We start from the raw sequence: 18,212 nt of genomic DNA, 5'->3' as shown, positions 1-18,212 counted from the left end.
GTCGGAGAATGCCGACGCTTGAAAGCGCTGTTCATTGTTTCTCAGCGCTGAGGGGTGGGGGAATCCCTTCTGACCCTCAGTGCCAAGAAACAACGGCTCTTCCAGGCCTCAGCATCCTCCTCGGAGAACACCGAAGCCCGAAAGCGCCGGTTGTTGTTTCTCGGCACTGAGGGGCGGGGGAATCCCTTCCAAACCTCAGCGCCGAGAAACAACGGCTCTTTCAGGGATTTGCATCCTCCTCAGAGAACACCGAAGCCTGAAAGCGCGGTTCATTGTTTCTCGGCGCTGAGGGTCGGAAGGATTCTCCCGCCCCTCAGCACTGAGAAACAACAGCGCTTCAGTGATTGACGTGATGACATTGTCTCTGGGTGACATTATCACACTGTGTGCACACTTTTTCACATGTGCAAAAATTTTCCCTCATGGGGGGGAGGGGGCGGGGCGCACGTCAGGGTTCTGCCTCAGGTGGCAGAACTCCTGGTTGCAGAGCAGTCTCTTTCTTCCCGTTTGGGGAAATTAACTTCCCTCCTGTTTCTACTGCTCCTTTCACAGGTTGAGGAGGACAAACAGCCTCCAGAACATATATTGTGCACAGATGGAATGTTCAAAATACGGAAGATCATAGCGGGGACTTTGGACAAGCTTATGGAGGCCTTAATAACACCTTCTACCACCAATGACGTCAACTACGTCAATGTTTTTTTGTCCACATACAGGGGGTTTGCGTCCACTGCAGACGTCCTGAACCTCCTCCTCGACAGGTAAGATAAAAAAAATGAGAAGAAAGCAACCTAATTTTCATTGTTTTGTCCCCCTTTTCTGGTTCTGGTTTTAGGGGTGGGGGTGTTGTTGTTGACTGATTTGGCCTGAGTTTTCTTATTGGTGAAAGGCCACTTTTTAAAATCTTGAGTTGCTTTGCTTGGCCTTTTTTTCCTGTTGTCACTTTCTTGGTGTGGGGTTGGGGGGGCTGGGGGGGGGGTTTGTTGACTGATTTGGCCGGGACCAGCCAACCATCCATCACTCAAGGTAAGTCAAAATGCTTCTTGCTTTGTGTTGCAGAATGATGTTGAGCTAGGTGTGGTGGTCCACCACTTCTCTTGTTTGAGAGACTAGAGTTGTGTTGTTTGGGGCAGGGAAGCTGGCACCTGGGTGAGAGACCCAGAGGCAGCAGGCTTTTTGTGGTTTGCCAGCTCTCCCCATGTTGTTCGGGGCAGGGCTGGAGAGCTGGCACCTGTAGATTGTGTTGTTTGGGGCAGGGAAGCTGGCACCTGGGTGAGAGACCCAGAGGCAGCAGGCTTTTTGTGGTTTGCCAGCTCTCCCCGTGTTGTTCGGGGCAGGGCTGGAGAGCTGGCACCTGTAGATTGTGTTGTTTGGGGCAGGGAAGCTGGCACCTGGGTGAGAGACCCAGAGGCAGCAGGCTTTTTGTGGTTTGCCAGCTCTCCCCGTGTTGTTTGGGGCAGGGCTGGAGAGCTGGCATCTGGGTTTGCTGCAGCCAGGTCTGCAGAGCAGACCTTGAGCAGATTGTGTTTTGTACTGCCACGACGTTGGCAACTGGGTTTTTATTGGTGCCAGGCCTGCAGGGTTCATAGATTAGATAGAGGGATGTAGTGCATTTGGGGCCTATAGAGATTCTCTGGTGTGAAGTTAGGTTTGGCTTTGGGTGCCCCAGGAATTGGACCCCCTGGTCCAATTTTTTTTTGGCCTTGTGGGTTTTGTGTGGGACAGTCCCCTGAAGCTGCACAGCAGTTTGGGGGGCTCTCCTCAAAACCTCCTGCTCCCCAGAGCCACTTTTCCCACGACAATTGCAGTGAGGAAGTGGCTCTAATTGGTTTTTTCTCACCATTGGGAGCAGTGTTCCTTTTGGGGTGCCCACAGATGGGTGCTGTCTTTTGGGGCCAGGGGGGTTGCATGCTGGGTAGTCCCCTGAAGCTGCCCTGCAGTTTTGGGGCCTCTCCCTCAAACCCCCCTCTGGCCAGAGCCACTTTCCCCACAGCAATTGTAGTGGAGGAAGTGGCTAATTGGGCTTTCCCCATCATTGTTGGCAATGGGCCTTTTGGGGAGCCCAAAGACAGGGACCCCCTGGCCCAATCTTTTTGGGACTTGGGGGGGTTGTAGGGGAGAGTCCCCTGCAGGTCCCCTGCAAGTTTGGGGGCTCTCCCTCAAACCCCCTCCCCTCCAGGCGGCTTCAATTATACCCTATTTGCCATTGATTTCAATGGCCCATAGGGTATAATGATGGAATAGGGGCACCCTCTTTGGGTGCCCCTGGAATGGGACCCCCTGGCCCAATCTTTTTGGGACTTGGGGGGGTTGTAGGGGAGAGTCCCTTGCAGGTCCCCTGCAAATTTGGGGGCTCTCCCTCAAACCCCCTCCCCTCCAGGCGGCTTCAAATATACCCTATTTGCCATTGATTTCAATGGCCCATAGGGTATAATAGGGCCGTATATTCGGAAATAGCCGCGCATTACCGTATATGCGGCTATTCCGAATACGGCATTCAGCAGTACAGGGGGAATCCGAAATTTTTTTCCCCGTGTACTTCCGAATCCGTGCACTTCCGAATTTTTTTTTTTTTTGCACATCCCTAAAAAGCACTTCCTGAAGTCTCCAGAAATGTCCTTCCTGGCATTGAATTCCTCCAAATCTCTGCTTCCTGCTTGAAGCCAAGGGGAGAGCTTAACCATCCCATGATGTGGGCCAGGGGTGTCAAACTCATTTGATATGAGGGCCAGATCTGAGATAAATGAGACCTTGTTGGGCCAGGGCAAGTGGGTCATAAAACAGAATACCAAGAAGCAAAGATTCAAACTTTATAAAGGACATAGAGGTGATTCCTTTTTCTTTTTTTAAAGAGGTGCTTTCTTTGCATCTCTCTCATGGGACTGAGGGAACTGGGCAAAGGAAGTGCTGGCCCTTTCCCTCCCTCCCCAGGGGACGAGGAGGGGGAAGAGCCTCGTCCAATAGAAGGAAGAGAGGCTTGCCTCAGTAGCTCTGCTGTGCAATTGAGAGAGCCTGGCAAAGCAAGCTCTCCCTCCACCCCCTTCCTCTTCAAGGGAGGAGCTTCAGCCAATGGAGAAAATAGAGGTTTTGCTCTGTAGCTCCTGTGCGATTGAGCAAGCCTGGCAAAGGAAACTGTGACACAGAAGGAAGCAAGAGAGAGGGAGAAGGGAGCAGACTTGCTCAAGGGCCTGATGGGAACCTTCCTGGGGCCTGATTTAGCCCCGGCCTTTATCTTTGACACCACTGATCTAGACCTATACGCATTTGCATGAAGGTGGGCTGAGGTAAGTCTGGAAAGGAATTGAATTGACTTCTCCCATTCATGCCTATTCTCTGCCCAGTGAGACAAAATTTCTTCGCAGACCATAGCAAGAGAAGGTTGTATGACATCATACCCAGAATGCCTAGGGGCTGACGTCTGACATCTGACGTTTGTGTCTTGTGGCTCTCAAACATCTGACGTTTATTCTATGTGGCTTTTACATTAAGCAAGTTTGGCCGCCCATGATCTAGGGTGTTAAAAATGTAGTAGTAATTGGTCACCCATCAAGTTCTTGATAACATCTAATTATTTAGCCAAAGCTCCCCCCCTCCCCCTCTATATTTTTCACCACGGCCTGAATTCTACATTTTCCTGTTGTGTTTAGATATGAAAACATGGAAGCATCTGCGGAGGACAAAAGTGAAGTCGAGAAGTAAGTCTCACTTTTCTGTGAACAGCAAAATATATATATATATATCACATTCTGGATTCAGTATTAAGAAAAGGAGGAGTCCCTTTCTCCTTAGAAAACTCTGTGCCAATCTCCGTAAGGCACAAAACAGAGATAGCAATTTTGTCATAAGTGTACCTATTTTTTGTAGCAAGAACTGCTTTGCATATTAAGCCACAGCCCCTTGATGTAGCCAGTCCTCCTGGAGCTTATAGTTAGATACAATGAGTAGTCTGTAAAGGGGAAGTGTAAAGTCTTGGTAATTTTTATTTTTGGATTCAATACTGTTAAATGAGCTGGACTTCAGGGGTAAAGACTGGAATAACAGAACCTGGAAGTGGCATCCCACAATGCTGTAGGATTCCTCGAGATAAGGGAAATTCATCATCATCTTATGCAGTTCTACGTAGGATTTTCACAGTCGCCCGCCACCCACCAGAAGACTTCTTCACATCATAGTAACAGAGTGGAAGGAGCCCCTTGCAACCAGACATTGATAAACTGTTGTCCCTCCTAAATGGTAACATGATCTGCGGGATGGGCTCCACATCCTCCCTCAGTTCTCCTTTAGCCATTACTTGAGAAAGATAGTCTTCAATTTGATCAAGGTAAAAGAAATCTTCCTCAAAATGTTTTTTATTCAAGAAATGTGCCAAGTGTGGCATGAAAATAACAAAAACTGAGGGTCCTTTTTCTTTTATGCCTTGGTGAACAACATAATGCGGCCAGTTGCCCATTTGTCAGAAGTTCACCCAGAAAGAACAATCTGGATTTAGTCTACTATATCTGGCCATCACTGAGGAGAACATCTAGAACATCTCCACTAGAGGAAAACATCTAGAATATAGCACTGTAAATGTTAGCTTAATTGTAAATTTGATGGTTTTAATTATAATGATTTTAATTAACAAACTATTTATATCGTACTGAGATAAGTTTTTATATTGTAATTTGTAATTTTTATATGTTGTGAGCCGCCCTGAGCTTTCTTCGGCGGGGAGGGCAGGATATAAATAAAATATATTATTATTATTATTAAACTCCACTCAAACTACTCTAAAAGAAACATCTCAAACAACAGAAACGGCTATGGAGAGATGCCAGACACACCAAGAAGGGATGCAGAAGCTACAAGCTCACAAAGGCTGGGTGTCTGAAAAAATGCTTTCTCAAGAGAGCAAAATCAAAGAATGAAATATGAAATTATGAGGATTTGCAGAACAGGTGGAAGAATCAGAAAATCTAGCTTGATTTATCGCAACATGGCTCTCTAAAGCCCTGCGGCTGGGAGATGGAGTCACGCCTTATAGATTGAAAGCTTGCAAATAGGGCCACTTGAAAATGGTGAGAACAAGGTCCAAGAGACATTAACACAGTGGTTGCAGATATGAGAGTTAAAAGAAAACCACTACAGGAGGCAAGAATAAATGATGGACTTGAGTATAAAGACAATACATATCCAAGTTTCCCCTGATTTACCACCCAGAAGTCCTGCAAAAGCATTGTGTCTTGAAGCCAATTACAGCAAAACTCACAGAGGCAGACTTACGTTATCACTGATCTCCGCAAGGGAGTTATGAATTTCTTCCCAAAACAGATTCTTACACGCTTCAGATCTCAGTGAGGAATACCACCTGCTTCTTCACTCAATCTGGCTACACCAAGCAAAGCAACAAAAAAGACACAAAAAAGAACGCTTGACTTCCCAATCATGCCACAACACTAGAGCAAAATTCTCATTAGATACTCTAAATAATTCCTCGTCTGATGAAGTGTGCTTAAGAGCACACGAAAGCTTATGTTCAAAACAAAAATTGGTTGGTCTTAAAGGTGCCACTTGACTCCTGCTTTGTTCAACTGCTTCAGACCAACACGGCTGTGTGCTTGGATCTATTTTGATCTATTCTTTCTTTCTTTCTTTCTTTCTTTCTTTCTTTCTTTCTTTCTTTCTTTCTTTCTTTCTTTCTTTCTTTCTTTCTTTCTTTCTTTCTTTCTTTCTTTCTTTCTTTCTTTCTTTCTTTCTTTCTTTCTTTCTTTCTTTCTTTCTTTCTTTCTTTCTTTCTTTCTTTCTTTCTTTCTTTCTTCCTTCCTTCCTTCCTTCCTTCCTTCCTTCCTTCCTTCCTTCCTTCCTTCCTTCCATAAACACATTGACATTATCAAGTATGCCTGTATTTTATTTACTTATGATATTTTAAACCTGCTTTTCTTCTATGACAGAACATCCTCAGGCATAGGACCAGTGTAGTGTAGTGGTTAAGAGAGTGGCGGACTCTAAATTGGAGAACCGGGTTTGAATCCCTGCTCCTCCTCCACACAAATCCTGCTGGGTGACCTTGGGCCAGTCACAGTTCTCTCAGAACTCTCTCAGCCCCATCTACCTCACTAGGTGCCTGCTGTGGGGAGAGGAAGGGAAAGGTGATTGTGAGCCATTTTGAGACTCTTTAAGGTATAGAAAAGTGGAGTCCAAAAAGTGGAGTCCCACAGAGTTGTCCTTCGTGGAGTCCAAAAATTCAATTAGATCCAGGACCTATTCTTTTACAGTCATTTAAATAGCCTAATCTTAAATAATTAAAATACATAGAGATAGGAAATTATTGGATGGGCGGGAGGGTGAGGGGGTGGGGTGGGGGTGATGGACATTTTTTGCTCCTTATGAGAGGCGGTTGTGGCGTTGGAGTCATATTGGTTCCATTTTGGTTTTTTCTGGAACTCATGACTGCCTTCAACATGGTTTGTTAGTTTGCTTATTTATTCTGTTTACAAGCTGAGTTCTATCCTGCTTGGGGTTTATTTACTTGAGTTTGGTTGGGTGGATGGGTGGGGAGAGTGTGGAGTAAAGAAGGTTGCCACTCCAGGAACCCATTCAAATAAAACTCTTCAACAACTGGCTATGGGCTGTGAGCTATTTGCTGCATGAAAAAAGGTCTCCTCATTCAATTTACAAACAGTTCTTCTTTATTTAATAGTTCCAAGAACCAAATGGAGGGAGGAGGGGAGGCAAGAAGTCAAGTAACTGTAATTAATCAGTGTAGACAAACTGGTGAGGGCCAGTTTGGTATAGTGGTTAAGTGTGCGGACTCTTATCTGGGTAAACTGGGTTTGATTCCCCACTCCTCCACTTGCAGCTGCTGGAATGGCCTTGGGTCAGCCATAGCTCCCACAGAGTTGTCCTTGAAAGGGCAGCCCTGTCCAGCCCCACCCACCTCACAGGGTGTCTGTTGTGGGGGAGGAAGGGAAAGGAGATTGTAAGCCACTCTGAGCCTCTGTCCTTGAAAGGGCAGCTGCTGTGAGAGCCCTCTCCAGCCCCACCCACCTCACAGGGTGTCTGTTGTGGGGGAGGAAGGTAAAGGAGATTGTAGGCCGTTCTGAGACTCTGTCCTTGAAAGGGCAGCTGCTGTGAGAGCCCTCTCCAGCCCCACCCACCTCACAGGGTGTCTGTTGTGGGGGAGGAAGGTAAAGGAGATTGTAGGCCACTCTGAGACTCTGTCCTTGAAAGGGCAGCTGCTGTGAGAGCCCTCTCCAGCCCCACTCACCTCACAGGGTGTTTGTTGTGGGGGAAGAAGGTAAAGGAGATTGTAGGCCGTTCTGAGACTCTGTCCTTGAAAGGGCAGCTGCTGTGAGAGCCCTCTCCAGCCCCACCCACCTCACAGGGTTTCTGTTGTGGGGGAGGAAGGTAAAGGAGATTGTAGGCCGCTCTGAGACTCTGTCCTTGAAAGGGCAGCTGCTTTGAGAGCCCTCTCCAGCCCCACCCACCTCACAGGGTGTTTGTTGTGGGGGAAGAAGGTAAAGGAGATTGTAGGCCGTTCTGAGACTCTGTCCTTGAAAGGGCAGCTGCTTTGAGAGCCCTCTCCAGCCCCACCCACCTCACAGGGTGTTTGTTGTGGGGGAAGAAGGTAAAGGAGATTGTAGGCCGTTCTGAGACTCTGTCCTTGAAAGGGCAGCTGCTGTAAGAGCCCTCTCCAGCCCCACCCACCTCACAGGATGTCTGTTGTGGTTTTCCTCACACTGGCTCCTGGGGAGAGCGTTTTTCTATCAGCAATAGCCAAGATAAGATGACTTCCAAGAATCTCACAGCTGCCAGAAAGTCTTGCCTCAGCTCTCTTCCCCCAATTTCTGCTCAGACTCTGAATCTCTCTATCTGCACCTCAAATCCACTGCAAGATTAGTTTGCTGCAGCTGCCAGCTCTCTCCCGCAAGGGCGCAGATTCAGTCTAACTGAACCCTCTGCGTGGCCAAGAAAGGGATCCGGAGGGAATCTTCGAAGGCTTGCACCTCTTGTCACAATCCAAAAATCATACACATGACATTCCTTATCCTTTACATGTGGGGTATTTAAAAAAAAAAACTGACACAAAATGCATTTATACTGGGTTCTTTAAAGCAGTTTATAATGATATTGAAGATATTGGTATTGGATTTATCTCCCGCCCTATACTCTGAATCTCAGCGTCTCAGAGCGGTCACAATCTCCTTTACCTCCCCCCCCCCCTCAACAACAGACTCCCTGTGAGAGAGTTCTTATAGCAGCTGCCTTTTCAAGGACAACTCCTACGAGAGCTGTGACTGACCCAAGGCCATTCCAGCGAGTGGAGCAATGGCAAGGCGTTACCTCCTCCGTTTCAGGCTCTTGGGAAAACACCGGTTTCCTCCTTAGATGGAAGCTTGGGCCCTAATAATATTTCATCGGTCTATGGAAGCAGAAGGCTAGCCTAATCTGTTCAGATCTTAGAAGCTAAGCAGAGTCATCCCTGGCTAGCATTTGGATGAGAAACCACCAGGCAATGGCAAACTGCAGCTGGATGCCTCTCCCCTTGAACCCCCACCCCACCCCCACCCCATGGAGGCATACCATGGAGGCATGCCAGGAACGTGACGACCTGGCAACAGTGATTCATGCTACGGTCACCTCGAGGCTGGACTACTGTAATGCCCTCTACATGGGGCTACCCTTGTGCCGGACCCGGAAACTGCAGTTAGTGCAGAACGCTGCTGCCCGGCTGTTATTAGGGCTCCCAAGATGGGAGCACATTCGGCCGGGGCTCCAGGGTCTGCACTGGCTGCCAGTAATATTCCGAGTCCGGTACAAGGTGTTGGTCATTACCTTTAAAGCCCTATATGGCCTAGGACCTGCCTACCTTAGGGACCGTCTCTCCCCACACGTTCCCCAGAGAGTACTACGCTCAGGTTCACAAAACCTGTTGGTAGTCCCCGGGCCAAAGGAGGCCCGTCTAAAATCCACCAGGGATCGGGCCTTCTCAATAACGGCACTTTATTGGTGGAACCAGCTGCCGGAAGAGGTGCGGGCCCTGTGGGATCTAGGGCAATTCCGCAGGGCCTGTAAGACAGTCCTCTTCCGGCAGGCCTATGACATTAACTGACAATTAAAAATATCTTGGATGGAATAAAATGTATCTATAGGCCGCCGGTTTTATTCTATCTTGTTTTTATTAATTTATGGTTTAATTGTATTTTTAAATGTTTTAAACTGAAGTTGTTTGAATTATTATGTTGTAAGCCGCCCTGAGACACTTAGGTGAGAGGGGCGGGGTATAAATCTTAATATAAATAAATAAATAAATAAATAAATAAGTTGGAAGTGGCTTGCGGAAACACGACACACACAGTGGAAGCTGAGGCTCACTGGGGTATAGGATGAGACTGGGTGATGTATCTAACTTTTCAAAATGTGTGTGGAATTTTTTCCCCCCTCAGGGCAATAACTTCCGTCCTAACGGCCTGGCTGGAACGGTATCCAGATGATTTCCTGGAGCCACCCGCCAACGTCTCTCTGAGGAAACTGTTAGATTTCCTGGCTCTTAACATGCCTGATTCCAGTGTAGAAAAAAAGGCAATGCAACTGCTGGAGCAGGCGGAACGAGAACCGGTGTCTGACAGTAAGTGTAGTGTCCGTACTTATCCCAGAAGGCGAGAATCATTTTTTGAAGTCAAATGCTACATATAGTCGAATTGCTTCTCTCCAGAATGGTCTGGTTTTGGGTTGGGCTAAATGGCATCATCAGCCACAGTGGATTGTGTACTGAATAGCCGCTCTTTTGGGATTGGGGCATTTAGGTCATGAGATTTTGTTTCTTAGCTGCTGTCGTAACAAAGGGAAACGTCTGTGGCTGGGGTTTTTTTCCTATCTGAGGGGCTGAGCTGGGGACGTACAATAGGCAAATTTACATTTATCGAGTTAAAGAGCCATCGAAGCGATTGTGAGCGGTAGCGACACCGGAATGCTGTATGTGCTGACAAGTCTGGTAAGCCTACCCCTTCCCAAGACAGAACATTTCCTTTGGGCATAATTAGCATAGCTAGAAGGCTATTGGAACTGGTGTGGAATGGATCTAACGAGGGCTTTTCTGGTAGAAAAAGCCCAGCGGGGAACTCATTTGCATATTAGGCCACACACCCCTGGTGTCACCACTGTTTCACGTGGTGCTTTTTGTAGAAAAGGCCCATCAGGGATTCATTTGCATATTAGGCCACTCCCCCTGACATCAAGCCAGCCGGAACTGCGTTCCTGTGTGTTCCTGCTGGACCTAACAATATCCCCCGCCAGCTTTTGTGGAAAAAGAGTAGGAAATGGACACAAAACGATCCCAGAGAGCAGAATAATGCAATAAAGATCAGTGATAACCCCCCTCCCCCCACTGAATGTCACCTCCTTTGCATATTAGGCTACACCTTCCTGATGTAGCCAATCCAAGAGCTTACAGGGCTCTTCTTACAGTAAGCTCTTGGAGGATTGGCTATAACAGGGGGTGTAACCCAAGGCTTTTTTTTTTTTTTTTAGGAATGCAGTTCCAGCTCGCTCAGCATCAGGGGGTATGGTCTAATATGCAAATTAGTTCCTGCTGGGCTTTTCCTGCCCCAAAAAAGCCCTGGTGTAGCCTAATAGGCAAAGGAGCTCCTGCTACCAACCCCCCCCCCCCCTGGAGTGTTCCAGAAATAACAATCATACTAAACTTGTTCCAAATTGATTTACAGATGAGTGTTTTAAGTTGCCCCGGGGGACAGGAGGCAGGTGGATCAAACAAGCACGTCCACATGCGGACGTCTGCCTGCCATTCCCGTCCTGCTCCCATGTTGCCCTGGCTTGCCGGGAGCCGGCTCCAAAAGGCATCATTCAAAGTGGTGCCTTTTCACTGGGGCATCTCTGAGTTGCCTGCCCAGCCATCTGGAAGGCCAGGAAGCAGTCTGAGAGCACCCGGGGAGCTGCGGACAGGGCGCATGTGTGCTCCGGACTCTCCCTGGGGTGCCCGCGGCCCGTCCCTCTTTTGAGCGCTGTCTGGAAGCTCCTGGGTGCTCTGTTTCTGGCTGGCTCTCTTCCAGGGAGGCAGGACACTGCCATGAGCCAGCCGTCTGATATTAAGCCACAGTGTCCTTTTCACCTGAAGTCGGAAACCGGCTTGCCTCCATCTATTGCATCGCTCCGTGGCACAGAGTGGTAAAGCTGCAGTACTGCAGTCGAAGCTCTCTGCTCACGACCTGAGTTCGATCCTGGCCGAAGCTGGGTTCAGGTAGCTGCCTCAAGGTTGACTCAGCCTTCCCTCCTTCCGAGGTCGGTCAAATGAGGACGCAGCTTGCTGGGGGGCAAGTGTAGATGACTGGGGAAGGCAATGGCAAACCACCCCATAAAAAAGTCTGCCATGAAAACATCGTGATGCGACGTCACCCCAGAGTCGGAAATGACTGGTTCTTTACCTTTTTTGCATCACTCATTGGCTGAAGTGATGTGATGTTTCAGTATAGTTTTCAGAAACAAGCCAAGTGAGGAAACAGAAGAACAAACAAACTGTGATGTCCAAATAATTACACTTCTCTCTTAATGTGAGCAATAATAACAGGAAGTCATTCATTGATACACAGTCACAAAATTTACAAATTCTACTGGTAATGTACAAACACAGTACCATACAGCACAAAGAAAATAATAAGAGGTATGGCTCCAAAAGTTTCTTCGGTCACTTAAAAACGGAAAATCATCCAATTTTATGAGAAAAGGAGGAGTCCATACACACAATGGTTGGCTTGAAAGGTTGATTTTTCCTTCACGTGATCGCTAGCTTAAAGAATCACGTTTCGCAAAAGCAGAGTTTCTTCCATAATCCGAGTAGCCAATTTTTGGACGGCACAGTTTGTTCTTCGGTCAGTATAGTTTTCAGCACAGCAGGGCTTTTGCAGCATTGCAGGAAATGTACATGCGCACAGACCCTTTAATGAAATGTCCGAAAGAATATTTGCATTTGTTCTCACAAGAGCCTTCTATTATAGCAGCTGATGAGCTGGCCCTTGAAGAAGAAGCTGGGGGGTCAGAAGAGTTCTCTGCGTTTCCAGAGGACCTCATTGCAGAGCAACTGACGCTCATCGATGCCGTAAGTATAGAACACACCTCAAGGTTATGGTTTGGAGAGATGCAGTCAGGACTGGCCCTAGGGCCCATAACGCCCCAGGCAGCCTTGCCACCCCCCCCTCCCCCGCCGCCCCTTTGCTCTTGCTTGATGGCCTTTTTTGTTGCTGTTGGTTTTGTTCTAGGAGCTGTTTAAGAGAGTGATACCCCACAACTGCTTGGGCTGTGTCTGGTCTAACAGGGACAAGAAGGAACATCAGCATTTGGCTTCCACCATCAGAGCCACGATCAACCAATTTAATGCAGTGACCAACTGCGTCACCGCTACCATCTTGAATAATAAGGCGGTAAAAACGAAGGCTCAACGAGCAAGGATAATTGAAAAATGGATCAACATTGCACTTGTAAGCAGCCATTTGCAGGGATTGGCATGAACCTAACAAAAAAGCAGTGTGGGCGTTTGTGGTGACCCATGGACCAAACCCCAAATTAAGCTAGCCCGTCACAAACCTTGTTGTTGTTGTTACTTGTTAGACTCATAGAATCATAGAGTTGGAAGGGATCTCCAGGGTCATCTAGTCCAACCCCCTGCACAATGCCGGAAATTCACAAACCCCTCCCCCTAAATTCATAGGATCCTCATTGCTGTCAGATGGCCATCTAGCCTCTGTTTAAAAATCTCCAAGGAAGGAAAATCCTGAGGAAACCTGTTCCACTGAGGAACCACTCAAATGATCAGGAAGTTCTTCCTAATGCTGAGCCAGAAACTCTTTTGATTTAATTTCAACCCTTTGGATCTGGTTCTACTTTCTGGGGCCACAGAAAACAATTCCACACCATCCTCTCTATGACAGCCCTTCAAGTACTTGAAGATGGTGATCCTATCACCTCTCAGCCGCCTTCTCTCCAGGCTAAACATCCCCATCTCATAGAATCATAGACTCATAGAATCATAGAGTTGGAAGGGACCTCCAGGGTCATCTAGTCCAACCCCCGGCCCAATGCAGGAAACTCACAAACACCTCCCCCTAAATTCACAGGATCTTCATTGCTGTCAGATGGCCATCTAGCTTCTGTTTAAAAACTTCCAAGGGAGGAGAGCCCACCACCTGCCACGGAAGCCTGTTCCACTGAGGAACCACTCTGGCGGTCAGGAAGTTCTTCCTAATGTTGAGCCGGAAATTCTTTTGATTTAATTTTAACCCATTGGTTCTGGTCCTACCTTCTGGGGCCACAGAAAACAATTCCACACCAGCCTCTAGATCAGGGGTGGCCAACGGTAGCTCTCCAGATGTTTTTTGCCTACAACTCGCATTAGAGCTGAAATGGGAACCTTTTCTCACTTGGAACATGAGTTCTTCAGCCCGCTCTATGCCTACTGCAGAATATCTTTCTTTAATAGCATTGCACTGACCTTACTTGCTCTCTCCCTCCCCCCCTTTTTTTGTTGTGGATGTGAGTGTGTGTGTATGTTTATATGTGTAAGTGTTTTGTCTCGACAAAACCTTATTCTATGCACATGCTTAATATTAATAACCTCAATTGTGAGTTAACAGTACTAGTCTAGTTTGAGCTTCAAAATCTGTTGACATTTATTTTATGATTGTATTGGATTACTCAGAATATGAAGAATACCTCATATTCTCCTTGAGACCCTGGAGAGCAGCTGCCAGTCTGAGTAGACAATACTGACTTTGATGGACCAAGGGTCTGATTCAGTATAAGGCAGCTTCATATGTTCATATGTTCAATATTTTATATGTATGGTTAATTAATATTTTAATATACATTTTGAATTAAAAATAATTCCTATTTCAGGAATGCCGGCTCCTGAAGAACTTCTCGTCCTTGAAAGCCATAATATCTGCCCTGCAATCCACCTCAGTCTATCGGCTGAAAAAGACCTGGGAAAAAGTCTCCAAGTAAGACTCCCCCACCCTGCTCCTTTCCATGGAGGTTTGCATTTGTTCTGCTGATTCTCTGAGGGGTGCTCTCTGGGCACAGGATCATGAGACACCTTGGAAAGGAACAAACGGTCAGACCTAGTTCCTGCATTCCTGCGTTCTTTATTTAAAAATTACCTACTATTGCTATGTAACTGAGTATAGTTATACATCCACAGAATTCCAATGTATTTCTCTGTTAGAATAGTGTATCACAATAATTTTTGGAATTGACATACTCAAAATAGGTTTATTGGCTGTTTATCTCATTACATATACTTAACCTGTTTTCACTCTATTTCAGGGTTGGCCAACGGTAGCTCTCCAGATGTTTTTTGTCTACAACTCCCATTAGCCCCAGTCATTGGCCATGCTGGCTGGGGCTGGTGGGAGGTGTAGGCAAAAACATCTGGAGAGCTACCGTTGGCCGCCCCTGCATTTTATTGTATTCCTTTTTTTCTAACGGCAAACTAGAATTATGTGTACATGTTAAATAGTAAATTAGGTGGACAAGGACATCACTATCCAATGTATTTCTCTTTTAGCTGTATCGACCTACTCAAACAGGGATATTGGCTGTTTATCTCATTACGTATACTAAACCCATCTTCCAGTATATTTTAAAGGATTTTTCTTCTCACGGCAAACTGTATGTATGTTACATGTTAAAAGGTTAATTAATTAGATGGGAAAAACTTCTGAGAAAGTCATGCCCTCTTTTTGACCCAGGCTTCTATAATAAAGTGATTGACAGACATTCTCACATTTTGACATATTACGGTTTTATTGCTTTCGCATGCTCATGCTACCCAGATCAAAGGTTTGCTGAATTTGCTAATTTTACTAATTTTTGTCATTGAATCTTACATTTGTACCATTTTGCATTCTAAACCACTGCCTACCAGCTGTATGTAGCCCTGCTCCCCGTACCTGATTCCTTGTCTGATGAAGTGTGCTTGGAGCACACGAAAGCTTACGTTCTGAATAAAACTTTATTGGTCTTAAAGATGCACTTGACTCCTACTTTGTTCTACTACCTTTCTGTGTAAGTAAAGCATTCAGGGTGTCTTACAGATCCAGGGGGCAGCCGTGTTGGTCTGCAGCAGTAGGACAAAGCAGGAGTCAAGTATCATCTTTAATACCAACAAAGTTTTATTCAGAATGTAAGCTTTCGTATGCCTGCACACTTCATCAGACGAGGGGATGGGGTGCAGTGAGCAGAGCTACATAGAGCTGGTAGGCAGTGGTTTAGAATGCAAAGTGGTATGAAGTTAGAATCCAGTGGCAAAATAGTGCCATTAACAAATTGAAAGAACATTTGGTCTGGATAGCATTTGCATGGGAAACCAATAAAACAGGAACATGTCAGAATGGGAGAATGAGGTAATAAATGTCTGTTAATTACTCTATCGCTAGCAAGTCTGGGTTGAAATGAGGACATTTCTTTCTCAGAGGTTTTTCCTGTCCACCTAATTTACTTTTTAACATGTAACATACATATAAACATCATTCTAGTTTGCCATTAGGGAAAAAAGAATACATTAAAATATAGTGGGAAATGGGTTTAGTATACGTAATGAGATAAACAGCCAGTATCCCTTATAGGGTTGCAAAGTCCAATTCAAGAAATATCTGGGGACTTTGGGGGAAGAGCCAGGAGACTTTGGGGGTGGAGCCAGGAGACACTGGGGGTGGAGCCAGGAACAAGGGTGTGACAAGCATTATAGAACTCCAAAGGGAGTTTTGGCCATCACATTTATAGGGACTGCTCAACTTTAAATACCTTCCCTCCATTGGAAATAATGAAGGATAGGGACAACCTTCTTTTGGGGCTCATAGAATTGGACCCCCTGATCCAATCCTTTTGAAACTTGGAGGGTGTTTTGAGGAGAGGCACTGGATGCTATGTGGCAAATTTGTTGCCTCTACCTAAGAAAAAGCCCCACAGAGCCCCAGATACCTGTGGATCAATTCTCCATTATTCCCTATGGAAATCAGTCTCAAAAGGAATAATGGAGTGCCCTGCAGACATTTCCCTCCCCCACCCCCGCTTTCTAATGACCCTGAAACAGGGGGAGGGCCTCCAAACCAGGGGATCCCTGCCTCCACCTTAGGATTCAATGCAAAAGAACAGTGGCAGCACAATATGTAAAATACAAAAATACAAAATAGTGTGCAAAAACAAACACTCTTGACTGGTGTATACAAAATTCTATTATCATGAAATGAACAGCCTACAACAGTGGGCATGCATTCATACAGTATAATTAGACAACAAACAAAAGTCTCAAAACAATATTCCAGGGAGGACTTCACACAGTCTCTGAGTTATCCAAACTGAGTACTCAGACTCAATAATAAAGGAAGTACTTCTTCACCCAAAGGGTGATTAACATGTGGAATTCACTGCCACAGGAGGTGGTGGCGTCCACAAGCATAGCCACCTTCAAGAAGGGTTAGATAAAAATATGGAGCAGAGGTCCATCAGTGGCTATTAGCCACAGTGTGTGTGTGTGTGTGTATATATATCCCCCCGTTGCTTGTTGACTTCTGAAGGAAAAATTCTTGCCTTCACGCAAACTCCGGCTTTGATTGCGTTCCACTGCTCCTGCAGCTTCCTCGTAAGTCAACTGAAACCTCCAGCCAAGTTCTCTCTCAAACGCCCATTTTGGTATCTTTGGTATCCCAAGCCACAAATTAAGATACCAAAATGGGCATTTGAGAGAGAACTTGGCTGGAGGTTTCAGTTGACTTACGAGGAAGCTGCAGGAGCAAATCAAAGCCGGGGTTTGCGTGAAGGCAAGAATTTTTCCTTCAGAAGTCAACAAGCAACGGGGGGACTCCTGTGGAACTTTATTATTGAGTCTTAGTACTCAGTTTGGATAACTCAGAGACTGTGTGGGGTCCTCCCTGGAATATTGTTTTGAGTCTTTTGTTTGTTGTCTATTTATACTGTATGAATGCATGCCCACTGTTGTAGGCTGTTCATTTCATGATAATAGAATTTTGTATACACCAGTCAAGAGTGTTTGTTTTTGCACAATATTTTGTATTTTTGTATTCCACTTTAGGATTGGCAACTCTATGTTGGGCGCTGGAGGGATAAGGGATTAAATTGTTCCTCCCCCTCTTCTGCCAGCACAGCCCAATTTATGGGACCTCCTGCACTGCGTGCGGCCATCCCTGTGCTTTGTGAGCTGCACGGGCTCACAATGGAGAGCCGGATCAGGTTCAAGGTTACGGCACTAACCTTTAAAGGCCCTATATGGTCAGGGTCCCAAGTATCTTTGGGACCGCCTCTACTAGTATACACCCAAAGGGTGTTACACTCTGATGATAAGAACCTGCTGAATACAGGTCTTTGGCCTGAGAGACATCCAACCATCCTCAACTAGGGACAGGGCTTTTCAGCCCTGGCGCCAACCCGGTGGAACTTTCTGCCAAGTGACATTTACGCCCTGCAGGGTTGCCAGGTCCAATTCAAGAAATATCTGGGAACTTTGGGGGTGGAGCCAGGAGACATTAGGGGTGGAGTCAAGATCAAGGCTGTAACAAGCATAATTGAACTCCAAAGGGAGTTCTGGCCCTCACATTTAAAGGGACGGCACACTTTTTCAATGCCTTCCCTCCATTGGAAATACTGAAGGATAGAGGCACCTTCTTTGGGGGCTCATAGAATTGGACCACCTTGTCCAATCGTTTTGAAACTTGGGGGATATTTTGGGGAAAGGCACTAGATGCTGTACTGAAAAATTGGTGCCTCTACCTCAAAAAACAGCCCCCCCCAGAGCCCCAGACACCCGCTGATCAATTCTCCATTATTTTCTATGGGAATAAATCTCCATAGGGAATAATAGAGTTCCCAGCAGACATTCCCCTCGCCTCCCCCCGCTTTCTGATGACCCTGAAGCAGGGGGAGGGTCTCCAAACTGGGGGATCCCCTGCCCCCATCTGGGGATTGGCAACCCTAATTCTGACCAGGCCTCATTAGGGTCAGGAGCTCACAGGAGCGGCACTCTGGAGCCTCTAAATTTTATTGTGCTCTTTCTCTCCCCCTGCCCCCCCCCCAAAAAAAACACATTTGCTTCTGGGCTCCATTGCTCAAATTCCCTGTGAGAACTTTGCTGAACTCTTAAGATTTGGCAAACTTTCTAATATTTCCCCCCCACAAAAAAAGGGGGAGAATAACCAAAACATAAAACA

General features: G+C 46.4%; 1 protein-coding gene across 1 annotated transcript in view; it reads left to right on the top strand.

The window, feature by feature from the left end:
- LOC132588612 (ral guanine nucleotide dissociation stimulator-like 1) overlaps positions 1-18,212 on the top strand; it is a 72,353-nt gene that overhangs the window by 19,821 nt on the left and 34,320 nt on the right. Inside the window, exons 3-8 of the mRNA XM_060261043.1 lie at positions 553-761; positions 3,648-3,695; positions 9,426-9,607; positions 11,976-12,091; positions 12,252-12,470; positions 13,885-13,988. Of these exons, the coding sequence (XP_060117026.1) occupies positions 553-761; positions 3,648-3,695; positions 9,426-9,607; positions 11,976-12,091; positions 12,252-12,470; positions 13,885-13,988 (878 nt within the window). The remainder of the gene's footprint in view (positions 1-552; positions 762-3,647; positions 3,696-9,425; positions 9,608-11,975; positions 12,092-12,251; positions 12,471-13,884; positions 13,989-18,212) is intronic.

The sequence above is a fragment of the Heteronotia binoei genome, chromosome 20 (assembly GCF_032191835.1).
Source record: "Heteronotia binoei isolate CCM8104 ecotype False Entrance Well chromosome 20, APGP_CSIRO_Hbin_v1, whole genome shotgun sequence".
Taxonomy (NCBI): domain Eukaryota; kingdom Metazoa; phylum Chordata; class Lepidosauria; order Squamata; family Gekkonidae; genus Heteronotia; species Heteronotia binoei.
This window is presented reverse-complemented; position numbering and strand designations above follow the sequence as displayed.